General features: G+C 42.8%; 1 protein-coding gene across 6 annotated transcripts in view; it reads left to right on the top strand.

Moving 5' to 3' along the window:
- The window catches only part of LOC139046707 (NADPH--cytochrome P450 reductase-like), a 42,463-nt gene that overhangs the window by 8,288 nt on the left and 20,181 nt on the right, over positions 1-13,994 (top strand). For all 6 annotated transcript variants that reach the window (XM_070534402.1, XM_070534403.1, XM_070534405.1 and 3 more), the window contains 4 exons: positions 898-1,102; positions 3,373-3,427; positions 4,333-4,461; positions 7,611-7,760. In XM_070534402.1, the coding sequence (XP_070390503.1) occupies positions 900-1,102; positions 3,373-3,427; positions 4,333-4,461; positions 7,611-7,760 (537 nt within the window). In that variant the 5' untranslated portion in view covers positions 898-899. The remainder of the gene's footprint in view (positions 1-897; positions 1,103-3,372; positions 3,428-4,332; positions 4,462-7,610; positions 7,761-13,994) is intronic.

Genomic DNA, 13,994 nt, shown 5'->3' with positions numbered 1-13,994 from the left:
TGGTGAAGTGTCACATGAAGAATTGACTTTGGCATTGTCAATGCCACGCTGGGTGCATCTGTCATTAGTTGGGCATGTTTCATTTTTGTTCGCTGCAGAAAGGTTGGTTGTGTGCAAACAAGCTCCTGCCTGATTGGCATTGTTGTTTTGCCCATTCTGAGGCCTGCCTCGTATGAATTTCTTCTGTGCATAGGCCCTAGAATCTCGACACATTGGTCCTTTATCAAATTTTAGTTTTTGTTACCTCTCTGCTGTTCAGTTTTGTTGTCATGCGTGTGCGTCAGTGACCCGTAGCTGCAGTGCTATGTAGCTATTAGACGGAAGGAAGAACTGAACGATTTGCTAGCAGGGGATCGCCAGCAAACAACAGAAATGGAGGTGAGGAAGAACCTAGAGGGGAAGACCAAGTGGAAGTTGAGGCACTTGTGTGCATCTTCCTTTTTGTTTGCTGGCTCAAAGCCATATGCCAATTTGCCCAACATGCTACCCTCATGCACAATATCGCAAATCTATTTCTGCATTTTGCAAAGGAATAGTGCCAAGAATACCTCAAGAAGAGCTATGAAGTAACATTGAGAATACACATATTCTTAAAACTATTAATAGCAGACTAATTGCTCCTTAAAAATTATAAGTTGAGAAATATAGATATTTCTACCTACATCACATTGTTGCGTGATCATAACCATTATTTACCAGAGCACCAAAGATCATTGATATGTGTATGTATTTTTTGTATAGCCTTCTTTCTTAAGCAAAACTTCTATAAAGTTTTAGGTAAAACCGTTCTCTCATCGCCAGCAGCACAACTTTTGCAAGTACCGTAGAAGAATGCGACTTTGTGTGCAGCTGTATCTTTGCAGCGCCACATTTTGTGTTTTGTTGTTGTGCATGCAGCCATGGAAGGGACAAGCCAAGATGTGCCGCTGAGTGTCGACAGCAGCCCACTGGGAAGTCAGGAGGAGGAGGAGGCACCCCTGTTTGGCCTATTGGACGTGCTGATCCTTCTGGCGTTGCTGGGCTTCGCCATCTACTGGCTCTTCCTGAGGCGCAAGAAGGCCCCCACCTTCGATCCAGCCGCCATCAAAACATTTTCTATTGAGTGAGTGCCTTGTCGCAATTGCTTAACTCTTTTGTTGCTACGCCTGTAGAAATAGAATCAATTTGATCGACAAATTTTCTACATGTTGTTATGCATTTCTGTTAGAATTCTTTTACCAGCAACACCATGCACTGTCTGAAATAACAACTTAACCTTAACTATTTGTCAGATTTGTAAATTGAAATTGAATGAAAGAAACGGAATAATGTTTGACCACCACAACTGATGTATTTTTCACAGAATGTATTCTTGCATTGGGAGGAGTGATAATATTCAGCAAGAAGAACGAGGTCGGCTGTAAAGATGCCAGAGTCGCTTTTCGACTTCATATACCCTTCAGCTGCTAATATTTGGAGCCCTTGTCGGTGGCTGTAGCTGCAGCTAAACCTTTGGAGCAATGCTGAGTGGAAGTTCTTGTGAGATCTATCCGCACGTTGAGGAAACCAAAAGTGACTTTACTCATGTCTCGGGACACACAGCCTACTTGTAGCATCCTGAATTACTTTTCACAGCCACCTTTAAGCTTGAGTGCTTCTTGTGTTCTTTAGAATTTCCATTTCATGGCTGGTGACATTTTTTTACCTTGTTTGCCTTCCCCTTTCACTTTGTGGTAATTCTGTCACTCTTGGCAGGTTGACTCGGAAGTCCCGGTTGCACTTGCTTAATGGAAACTTATTAGTATTTGCGAGCTACACAAGCTAAATTGCAGGCAGCGCTGCTGTCCTGAAAGTATTTAGCGTGGGTAGAAAGCGTGCTTTAGTGTAATTATTTTCTTTCTTTTGCAAGGTCGTTGAATGATGAATTCTTATGACTTGCATGAGGAAATGCTGTGCGAGATAGAGAAGCCCCCTTCTGCGTGTCAAAAAGACAATGTTCTTGCAGGGAGGTGCTTTCTTAAACTTTTGCCCATTTCCAAGAAAAATGTGAATGTTCCAAAGTATGGTCACACCAGGTACTTCTCATTCCACTTGCGTCTCTCTCTTAATTGTTAGGTGATTAATATTAAAAGCACGAAGTGTGTAGCTTGCATTACGACGACAGGAAGACACAATTTCCTCATCACGTGATTAATTTTAGAAGCACCAAGTGTGCACATTGCGTTATGAGGGCAGGAAAACACAAGAACTGGCTTGTTGTGGGCAAATTTGAAGAGTCGTTTACTCAGTATTGAAACTTGATTGGTAATTTCAGTTCACCCCGTTGATGTCCCCTTGTGTGGTTTGCACCCGATGTGGTTGCTCAATGGCTATGGTGTTGGACTGCTGAGCACGAGGTCGCGGGATCGAATCCCTGCCACGGCGGCCGCATTTTGATGGGGGCGAAATGCCAAAACACCCATGTACTTAGATTTAGGTGCACGTTAAAGAACCTCAGGTGGTCGAAATTTACGGAGTCCTCCACTACGGCGCGCCTCCTAATCAGAAAGTGGTTTTGGCACGTAAAAGCCCATAATTTAATTTAATTTAATTGTGTGGTTTGTGCTTGTGTAGTCACCATCATTAACAAAAAGGTGCCAATGTTCCTACCGAGATGTCGGAAGTACTAGAGTAGTATAGTGAAGTTTAATACAGAAAAACAAAAGCCATAATATTGTATTTTTTTTTTACGATTTTGCATAGAAGCTTGTCTATTAGACGAATTAGTTTCACATTGTAGCAATGAGCGTTCTTGGCAGAGGTACCGATTGCTGCTCACACCATTTGTCCTTGCGTTAGAGGTATAATGTTGTCGCTTTCACCATGTGTCCTTGTGTTAGCTTACTGCGCCATAGTTTTCGTTTGGATATGAAGCACTGTGTTGTAACACCACTCCTTTATCTGTACTCATTGAACCTTTCGGGGCTTACACATATTCAGACGCAAGTGCTTGCAGTTAAATTCCCTTTATGTGTCTCATAGCAGTGCTGGAGGCTGAATGTTTTATTCTTGATTTCAAGTGCATAAGTTTGGGAATCAGCTGTAGTTACCGTGGCTTCATTTTTTTTGTTTGCTATTCTGGTTCACACTTCCATTAATCTTCTCAATTGTTGCATTGCAATGTTCAAAAAATGCATGCAAGTAACTTTTGATACTGTCTCCCTTATCTCTAATCTGTAGCAGAAGTGCACCAATCTGAAACAGCATCCTTGTGAGAATTAATATCACAGTTTCATGTGCAAGAGGCACAGCGGAACTTAAAGTTTGGAAATTAATTGCTCTAGAATGCAGTTTGTTTAAAAGCAAGACCTCTATGCTTTATGTTCCTTTACATTGAACATGTCTCTCTTCCAGAACAAATATACAGAAGGCTGACAACACAAGCTTTATCGGAAAAATGAAATCAACGGTATGTTGCATTTGCTCAAAACCTTTCATGGCATACAGCTTCTATTTCATTACTGTAATTTTGAAAGCCTTGTTTTAGCAGAACCCTTCAGTACAGTTTACCTATAAGTTTGGAAAAAAGCATAGTGAAATTAAATAATAATTTTGTTCTTGATTATATACCAACTTTTTCCATTGGTGTATGCAGTCTGTGAATGTTGTTGCAGTCCACTGAAAATTGTTGTGTTACGATGTGGCTTAGCCTTGGGGCTAACTTTGATTTGAATTAACTTTGCTGAATTCTACCGACTGTAGGAAGCATAATGACAATTTAGGGCCTCGTAGCTTTTACAGATATTGTAAAAAATTGTTCAGGTTCAAGAAAAGTTGAGGCACAAAAATGAAAAATTTATTATTCTAAACCAAAAATGGACACCGCGCTTCTGTAAACTGCATCTGTTAAGAGCATCTGAAGTGGACACAATAGATATACAAGTTTACAGCTTACTTTGGTCCCGAGGGTTTTGCAAAAGTCTTGCTTACAAAATAGGCCTATCTTTCTGAGCTGTGTATAGCACATCAATTTTGCCCGCTATAGATGTCTCAATAAGTCGAAACATTATGGTTTTATTTTGTTTTTATTTTTGTGTGCCTATAATGATTATAAAAAGAAAATCTGCTTGCTACAGTTGGTCATTATTACCATTTTCTTTTAAATGCAACAAACTTAATCAAATTTAGTGCAGTTGACCACAAGAAGAAAATTTCTTTGTGTATTTAGGTAGGAGCTCGTAAGGTAAAACTTCTTCTTAAGTGGCATGTTAGCTGCTGATTTGCTGAAAGCGTTGAGCCGTGCAGAAAGGTGTGCTCTGCTTGGTTTTTCCAAATATTGTGACTGAGCTCATGATTTTCCTTCCCCCTGTGCAGGGTAGGAACATAGTCATATTCTACGGATCACAGACAGGCACAGCAGAAGAGTTTGCTGCTCGTCTGGCCAAGGAAGCCAACAGATTTGGTCTCAAAGCTATGGTAGCGGACCCTGAGGAGTGTGAAATGGTGAGTCTAAAGTACAGCTGCGTTTATACCTGTCTAAGTTTCGTAATTAATTACGTGCACTTATTGTATTCTGGCCAGATTGCTTACAAAGTTCGGCCAAGGGTTATGTGGCCTTGTGCCTTGCCGCAAAGCCAGAACCATAGGCAATATTAATGTACTGGGCTTTGGAAGTTTTAATGCTCTTGAACTGAGAGTTGTAGTGACCATCCTACATACAAAAGGGGGGATTTCTTCCCTGAAGTCTTGCTTTGGGTTGCCAGTAGTGTTGGTTTGTTTTTCTATAAGTGTTTTAAGAATGTTGAGTGTTCGATTGTTTATGCAGGTTTTAAACATAAATAATTTATATAGCGATAGTAACTTCAAATTGCGGCCGAAACACTAAATTTTGACTGAGAGTCCTAAATTATAATGGATTGGTCAGCATTTTGTTTTTTTATGTTTTAAATGTTCCCAGACGTTTTCCTTGTTGTTTTTTAAACTATAGCTTTAAGTTATCTTCTGTGGTGGCAAGTTAGTGGTCGGAATGGGAAACTGTTTGTAGTTTTTTCAAACTATATCCTATCTCAAAATTGTGTTTTGCCTCAAAAAGCATCCTTGATGTATGTAGATAGCTCACTAATGAGCGCTTAGGCAAATCTTTAGAAGCAGCAATAAATGGAAGTACACGCATTCCCCTTAGGATAAGGCGGTATGAGGCATTGAACCCAGCCTGATGTCCCTTGAGGAATTTCATGGGGGAAATTAACTAGCTAATGATGTAAAAAAGAAAAAGAAGGAGTCACTAAGCTTCTGAAAAAGCCACGTATTCATTAAGCTGACTAAAAATTTGCTAGATTTAGTGACTTTCTCACTATGTTACCAGCACTGTTAAAGAGGGTTGCAATTAGGTGTATGCATTATATGCATGAAACTGTGGCAACCTTGTCGGCACTTGTCCTATTTAGGAGTGGCAACGGCTGTCCGTGCCTCTTTCTTGTGACGTTGGAAAGTGACGTTGGGCAAGCACTCTGACGCACATTCCTTTCAAGAACGCGTGCTGCTGACACCACCTCCGGCTCCATAGCACTTGGCAGCAGCTGCTTATGTTTGCTGTCGCAGTACTTGTGTGTGCGTGCGTGTGTGTGTGTGTGTGTTATTCCCCCCTGATTGACATTGATTAATCCCTAACTGGCTCAAGTGGGCCTGCCGTCTGCACGTGGCTCCTTGTGTCACTGGGTCAGGATGATTGCCAAGGATTTCACGTGGTGTTGAGGTCATTACCCAACTCTGGCGGCAATGTTGCCATGTGTCGCTAGAGTGTGCTATAGGCTAGTCATAAGGTCACGTTTCCCTAGAAGCTGCATGAGGTTTTATCATGTGAGGCGTCAGATTTCGTAGTTGCAGGGAGTTTTAACTGTAGATCAATAGGCTCGCGTGCTTTGAAGCGGATGTATCTCCGTGATTCAGCTATGTAGTAGCACAAAAAAAAAGGCATTGCTTACAATTGCAACTCTGTTCAAGTTGCTTCTTGTCGTTCTAATGCATCAGTGTATCTTTGAGAAAGATGAAATGTTGCTGCAGTTATTGGTGATGTGAACACACACTTTTGCACAAGGAAAACTGCAAAGGTCTCCGATATGTCTCCTTTCTTCTGTTTTTCTTATTTGCCGCAGCTAGATAATTCTCAGTGGCTTTAACAGCACATGCAGTTGTTAGCCGACTTTTAGGTTTTGCTTTCTCGTTCGTGCTTGGCAATTTGATGCTGTTGACCTTAAAAGGAACACTGAAGAGAAAAATAACTTGAGCTGCATTAGTAAATTAGTAAATACCACAAAATTCACATTAATGTGAGAAAAGGCTTTGTAATTCATAAAAGACATAAATATGAAAGATGGGTGGTGATGATGGCTTGAGGTGGCTGGATTTTGACAGCGCATGCTCAAAGAGTAGTCAATTTTTTATCGATAAAGATGGACTGCTGTGTTCCAAAAGAGCCAAAGACGGTAAAAGTTATTGCAGCTGAAGTTGCAATAACTTTTGCTGAGCTACAATGGCCCAAATACGAAAATTTATTTTGAAGTTCATTATGTCACACTAACATGCTGACGCTGGGGCTCTGCTGCAAAATTATAAAAACAAAAATGAAACTTTGGCATTAAATTTCTAATTTAATAATCAACCTACTGCCATGAAATTAACACAAACAGAATTTTGAAGGATCACTTTATTAGTCTAAACTGATCCATGTTTCTCTTTAGTGTCCTTTTAATATGAAACTGAGGCTGTAGGAATGCTGGTATGGATATGCTATACTTTCAGCATGCATGTGGGAGTGCTGATTGGATTAGGAATAAGTATGCATGTACCTCATATGTGGGCAACACTAAGAATTGTAAGGAACAGCTTCTAAAATTTTTTTACCTTGTTGTCTTGGCTGTCCCACTATTAAAAGGAGGAATGGGCTTAAGCCTATGCTTTTATTTGGGGCGTGCGAATAGTGATTTTTGAGCCCGAATCGAATATGAATCGAATAGTGCCAGAATCGAATATCAGATAGCTTTCTAGCAGTTTTCAAATAATGAACAGCTGTTATCACAACTAATATAAAACAATGTTCACATCCTAGTATCCTTAAAGTTAGCAAGCTTCTGTCATTATTCTTCAAGCTTCTGTTAGTATAAATGAAGCATTGTTTATGAAAAGCACAAATAGAGCATTGGGAGCAGAGAAGTTGTTTCTTCGCATGCACAGGACTCTTCAGAGAGGGCGCTGTGTAGCCCATAAAGTAACAATTACATAGCCTGCTCCAATACACAAGCTCTCATGTTTTATGCCTACACTATGCCCATGGGGGTGAACATTTACGATACTTTTGCACAAACTTTATGTTTAATTTGGCACAGTTGGCGTTTTGAAACATTCGAGAGGTATTAGAAAAATATTTTCATTTACAATTAGTGGCTATTCGATTTGTTATTCGAACATTTCGAATATTTGCACACTCCCTCATTTTTTTTGTTTTTTTTTTTTGTTCATGCTTTTCCTACAACATGATAATGTTCATGGGAATGTTGGGTTTTTCCATGTAACTGTGAAGTACTTAAGCGACGTGGCGTGTGTAATGAGAAGCGCACTGTGTTGATTGATGGATGCTTCTTCGCAATGTGCAGGAAGACCTGACCAAGCTGCCAGAGATCACAAACTCAATGGCCATCTTTTGTATGGCAACGTACGGTGAAGGAGACCCCACAGACAATGCGCAGGACTTTTACCAGTGGCTTCAGGACGGCAGCGTAGACCTGCCTGGAGTCAATTATGCTGTGAGTAGCGCACTCCAGAAGCTTCCATGTGCTACCATGTCATAAATTGCTGTCAGCCAGGTGTTGCAGTAGCTCTGTGTCCCCAGGGGCCTTCTGAATAAGCATGGTGATGTCAATCGCACTCGTGAAGTTAAAGTTTTCTCTGGTTGGGAACAATAATGTGGAATAAGACCCATGCCAGCCAAGGCTGAAAAATTATTTCAAACTTGGGATATTTCGGCCCCCGCGCAGTCTAACTGCTGTAGGGTCTCAAACGTGCTTTTGGTACCAAGGAACAATGATACAGTAGTGCAGACAATCACAATGGCATTTATTGCGCCTTTCATACACCAGTCTAGCCAGCCAAATTATTAACAATAGAACATGCCGATGGGTGCACGACAAACAGAGGAAGTTCGACTCACTGTGACCAGATAGTGAGTGAATATGTTTGCTCCCATGCTGGACACCAATGCCTAATTGTCTGCATGTACGATCATGCGAATGGCAGCGCGAATGATCATGTTCGTCCATTCCGGTGTTCTGCTCCCATCTCTCATACTAGTCTACAACCGCACTGATTGCCACCAGCATAAAGCCACACGGCGAAGCCAGATTACATTAAACCCAAGCCATGTGAGGAAAACAACATCAGGAGAGGCTTGAAACTTGAATGTCCCCTAACTGTGATCATGCCTCCCCACGTAAGGACTGAAACATGGTTTTTGCAGCTTGTTAACTTAGGTGGACACCTCACGTTCTTGTGGGCATTAAAGACGTCATCTGGTTGTGCCATAACCAATTCACTCCTGGAGAGAAAATGGCGAATGCTGTGTACAGTTGTGTAAATAGACACACTTTCTTTTGCGATTTTGACGAGGTGTGGCTCTTATGTAAAGGTGGCCCACTTAAGTAAAATATTTCCGTGTAAGCGTAATCCCTGCAATCTATTGTACCAAAATGGCAAACGCAACAGTTCTCGTATTGCATATATTTGCTCACACATGCATGTCACGCACCCGGTGCCCGTCTAGTCCATGCCGCTGTTTAACTAGAGGTTTGACAGCATACTCGCGGATACAGATTCTCTCTGCGCCTTCCATGGCGTTAGATATGACTGCGACATTAATGCTTTTCACGAGAATGTGTGAAGAGACCGCATGCCACATGTTTAGGATCCAAGAGCAGACAACGTGCAGCAACACTGCTTTCAGTGGTCCAGTCAACGATCGTGATGTTTCTTTTTTTTTCAGCTCAAAAATAATTTTTGGCACCAAGTTGAGGTTTCGGCTCTTACATGAGCGTAGCCCTTACTCGAGTGTATACAGTAAGCATCATGAGGAGAAAATGGCAAAATATTGAGACGTTAAATTATGGCTCAATCGTTTTCACTTCCAAAAACTGCTTATCTCATAGAAGGTAAAGTAAACAGTGTTACTGTTTCACTAAATTCATCCATGTTCACCATATCATACCACAACGCCATGACGGCATTCTTGGTGCAATGCCAAGAACACCGGGCCTCTTCAATTTTCGGAGTTCTGGCAGCCTGCTGGCAGCCAGACAGCAGCCAGCTGGTTCTGGTCCTGATAGGAAGTCATGTGGGCTGGCATCCCAAGACAACCCAAAGCTGCCCGAAGTTTGAAAAATGGATTGCTGGGACAGCTGGCTGCGAGATAAACGTAAACATGCTACTAGCATGGCAGCGGCTGGCGAGGCTGGCGTGTAGTCTGCATAGTCGGCCCATTTAGGCGTTGCCAGCTTGAAAATATATAGTTGCACTCGGGGATACGATCACCTTCACAAGATTTTGCGACACTTGACACAGGATGCGCACAGGCCACCTCACTGTGCAGACTGTGCAAAAAAACGGACCCTGATGCATCCAGTGCAAGAAGTGATTGCATCCTTGAAAGCGATCGCTCGAGCATGTTTGCTGGCAGTGATCACATTGCCCATGGGCGGCATTGATGAGTTTGTGTTTTGTCACCATTTGACAAGACACGAAAAAGCAGGATATTGGGTACATCTTACACTCATTAAATTTTGTGCCGACCTGCTTGGGCTTCGATATCAGAAAGCTTGTTTCGGCTGATGGTGCTTCTCTTCTGCCCCTGTGCTGAAGGAGCTGGGGATGCAGCTAGTGTACGAAAATGCACGCCGCCTGTGACCAGCGAAAAGTTTCCCTTGAAAAACAGTATTGGTTGAGATCATGAGAACAATAAGCTAACGTACGTGTAGCCGTTACTCAACCAGTGCATTAATATCAATGGCCTAGTTAGAACACATCGGTTTTGAGCTGCCACCCAAACATATGGCGGAGTGAACGTTGGCTATAACTGTGATGTCTTTGCTAACTGCAAGAAAAGGAGATATCACCGCATATACCTGAATGGTGTGAAAAGGGATACCACCAGAGAAGGATGAACCAAAAAGGCACCATAATGAGCGGGAATGAGTGTCCACAACTTGCACGTAACACGTTGCATATAGCATGCACGCATGAGAGCGCGGCGTGCTGTTCACAACCGGGAAGAAGCCTTCACAACACACACAAACACACACAAACCTTTAAATGGTTCGCCGCCGCTCATTTCACACAGTTTCGCAAGGCGAAATAGTGCATTAGAACCTTAGAAAGATAACGCTGGAAGTAAGGAAATTCAAAGGTGACCGTAGCCATGCAGTTGGCTAAACGAGGTAAAGGTCTTCAAGTGCGCACGTTGCAATCCGTCAAGCCGCCACAAAGATGGCATCGAGCACTCGTTGCCTCTGTTTGTAGTCTGCTAGCCAGAGAACTTCCAGAGAGCAGCCCGACCAAACTTGTCCTGGCTGCTTCTGGCAGCCCACAGCTACCCAGAACCATCCAGCCCGAGTAAAACAAACTTGCGGTGGGTGGAGCAAACCGAGAAAAATGAAGGCACTCTGGCTGGCTATGGCAGCTCGTGGGTAGCCAGAAGTGGAAAATCGAAGAGGCCCACTGTCTTTAATATTACAGTGCCAGGAATACTGTTGCCCATCGACGCGTCTGGTGCTAGTCACAGGAAATGTGAAAGTGAAAGCATCTTCGAAAGTGATCGTCCAAGAATATATGACCCAAGTTTTTCTACGTGTTGGTGCACGTAAATATGCTTACCTGCGATCTGGTCAGTTCATATCTCAACCATTATCGTACTGTTGCCACATATAGGTGAAATTACAGTCAATGCATACGCCTAATCTTCATCCCCTGGCAACATAAACAAAAGTTGACTGCTCTGCAATAGCCGAATGACCATGGTATTTTTCGCAAGTCATTGTTCAGTGCTTTCCCCACTTAATCACCGCCTTCATCGGTGCAGACATAGAGGGTGGAATTTGCGCTGCTTGAATCAGCTTGAAGAAGTCACTTTGACTGTGTCGCTATTTAACACATGAATGAATAAACGCTGGATGCACAGAACCAACACTGACGGAACTGCAGCTTTACACTGGCTTGGCAGGCTTGGCTTGCTTTGCAGTTTGGGCGCAGTCAGTGCTTTGCTAGTTTCAGTTTTGAGGAGGCGCTGGCAACATAGCGGACGACCATGCCGGTGCGTATCAAAGGTAAAATATTGCTGTTTATGCTAGACTCGGAGGTGAAGTTAGCACGTGGCCCTGCTGGCACAGTGCATATTTTTGGACGGCTCATTGCTCTAAAGGTCTTAAATTTTTGGTCGACCTTATGCATTTTTTCACTGAGGCCAGTGGCATTGCTGTGAAGCAGTCAGAATTATTGGTCAGCGAGTTTACTACGTTATTTATGCTCGGGATCTGTACATGTAGCGTACCGGACATTCACTCGCTTCCTATAAGGGTGATGTGCTTTCCTGCTTCCTCAATTTTTGTTTTATGCGATGTTTAAGAGAACATCTGCCAGCTGTACAGGAACTGGGTGTTTAATTGCGACGCAGAAAGCGCACATGTGTGCCATCGACACAGGAACACGACAGATGTTTGTAGAATGGATGGTGCAGATGTGTCTAGTTTATTGTTCTTGTTAGGATAGATTTTATGCTTTCGCTCTTCTTCACATGTTTGACTTTGGTATTTGTCATTCGATTGTTTTTTTTTATTCATTTTTTGACTCTGAATGGAATTTACCATTTTCACTTTGCCTTCAACAGTGTGTGCTAAGAAGGCGCCGGAAATATGCGCTTAGTACGCGAAGCTACACAGGAAACCTCTTGTACATACTGATAGTCACCAGTGTTGCTTATTTTTATTACATCTGGAGAGGTTCCGAGGGCTCTTATTGAGAGACCTGCTACAGTTTATAAATTGTGAGAAATTTGTAGAATGACCATAGAAGCCACATTTCACCACCCTCTGCCTATTTATGTCCACTGCAGGACCAAGGCCTCCTCCAGCAACCTCCAATCGCCCCTGTCTCGTGCCAGCTGGCCTGCAAATTTCCTAATTTCATCAGCCCACCTAATTCTCGGCCGTCCTTGACTGCACTTTCCTTCCCTTGTCACTCCTCCTGTAATATCATATCATGTAATGTCAGAGAAGCTGCATTTGTGTGTGGCTAAAGTTCACAAGCATAAATTTTCAGGCATAAGGTGGGGTCAGCTATCGTAAGACAGGGATAATTGTTGATCAAAACCTTTGTCCTGCAGTGGACATTAAATAGGCTGATGATGAAAGTTTGCCGGCGTACAATTCAATATTTTGTTAACTGGTAATCCACGTGTTTTCATTGTGACTTAATTGAGTTAGTGGTCGAGCCTTGATGCACACGGGTAGCTTAGAGGTTGATGAGGGTAGCTACATGGGGTTGTTGTTATGGCCTCTGCTACTTTGTTTTAGTGCAGGCAAAATGATAGGAACACAGAAAGGCACATTACACAAACAGACAGCATGGTTTGTTTGTCTAATGCGCCTTTCATGTTTCTGTTGTTTTGCCTGCTCTACAACAAAGTAGAAGATGAGTGTTACAAGGCTTACCTATAAAGCTGCTTCGGCCATATATGAGGTTTAAGGACTTTCATGCATCATAAATTTTCTCCAATCTTTCAAGCTTTTTGTCGTGTTCTCCAAATGAATGGGTGTTTTTATACATCAGCAAATCACAGAATCGTTTGTACAGTCGCTGACCGATAAATCGCGGACCGACAATCTGGACATGTTCGGTAATTCAAACAGCTCTGCGGCATTGCCAATGGCCCCATAGGCTTCATGTGTAAAGACGACCGATATTTCGGAGAGCCGCCAGCTCTACATTCGATTATCCGGACTCCGTCCGTGGCTGCAGTGTACGCCAACTCTGCCACCGTTATCTCCTCTGGCAACCTCAACGAGACATTAAGTATGGCCTCAAAGATTACATGCTAGATCGTAATCTCTAAGGCCTTGCCTTTATCGCTGCTCTACGCCTCTGAGATTTAACTACAACTGCCCATCTCGGAGGCTTTGCCTGAATTGTGAGATCACGTCAACATAGCAGTCATCACATCCTTTTCTGCCACCCCCACACCTGGCCCACTATCGCGTTTCTATTTGTTGAGTTTGCCTTGTGCACAGCGTTCTGCCATGCTGTGCTTGTTTGTTTAGTTTGCATTCCACACAGCACTCTGCTGGCTCAAACAAGTGTTTCTTGTGAAGTTATAGATAAGAAAGGCCACGTCAAATGGCACTAACGGTGCCCTCGCAGTCCGAATTAGCCTGACTCCACAACTGAAGAGGCTAAGCTGCTGCGTTGTGGTATGCTGCCGCCTACCACAACGAAGTCAGATGTGGACATCATTGATGACCTGCTGGGCTGCGGTGTGCCGATTCCTGTCTCCGTTAGATTTCAGTTGAAGACTTTGCAGACGTCGACAGCGCGATTTCGTTGTGGGCTGAACTGAACGATGACGAAATAATTGAGCAAGTTCTCCCACCGTCAAACAGCGACTCTGACTGGGATGATGATGTGGCGTGTGCTCCAGGGCCTTCCACATGCGGATCTGACTCAGGCCTTTGCAGTCCTTGCATCGGCGTACAGAGAAATTTAAAACTGGCAGAAATACAGGCGGACTTGGTTGCACGTAAGCTGAAGTGCATACATACTTTTTAACCACTATATATTGCCTAAAATATAGAGAAAGTTGAAAACATTTCAGCATCTTGGTTACAAGTTCTCAACTCCTCAGTAAAATTTGATATTGTGGTTCTTAAAGGGTCCTGAACTACTTTTTGTTGAAGTGGAGAAAGGCGTTTGAAGTGTAAATAGGCTATTTGGAAACACTTTGC

The sequence above is a fragment of the Dermacentor albipictus genome, chromosome 2, assembly GCF_038994185.2.
Source record: "Dermacentor albipictus isolate Rhodes 1998 colony chromosome 2, USDA_Dalb.pri_finalv2, whole genome shotgun sequence".
NCBI classification, from domain to species: domain Eukaryota; kingdom Metazoa; phylum Arthropoda; class Arachnida; order Ixodida; family Ixodidae; genus Dermacentor; species Dermacentor albipictus.
Note: the sequence above shows the minus strand (reverse complement) of the source record. Positions and strands in the feature narration are given on the sequence as shown.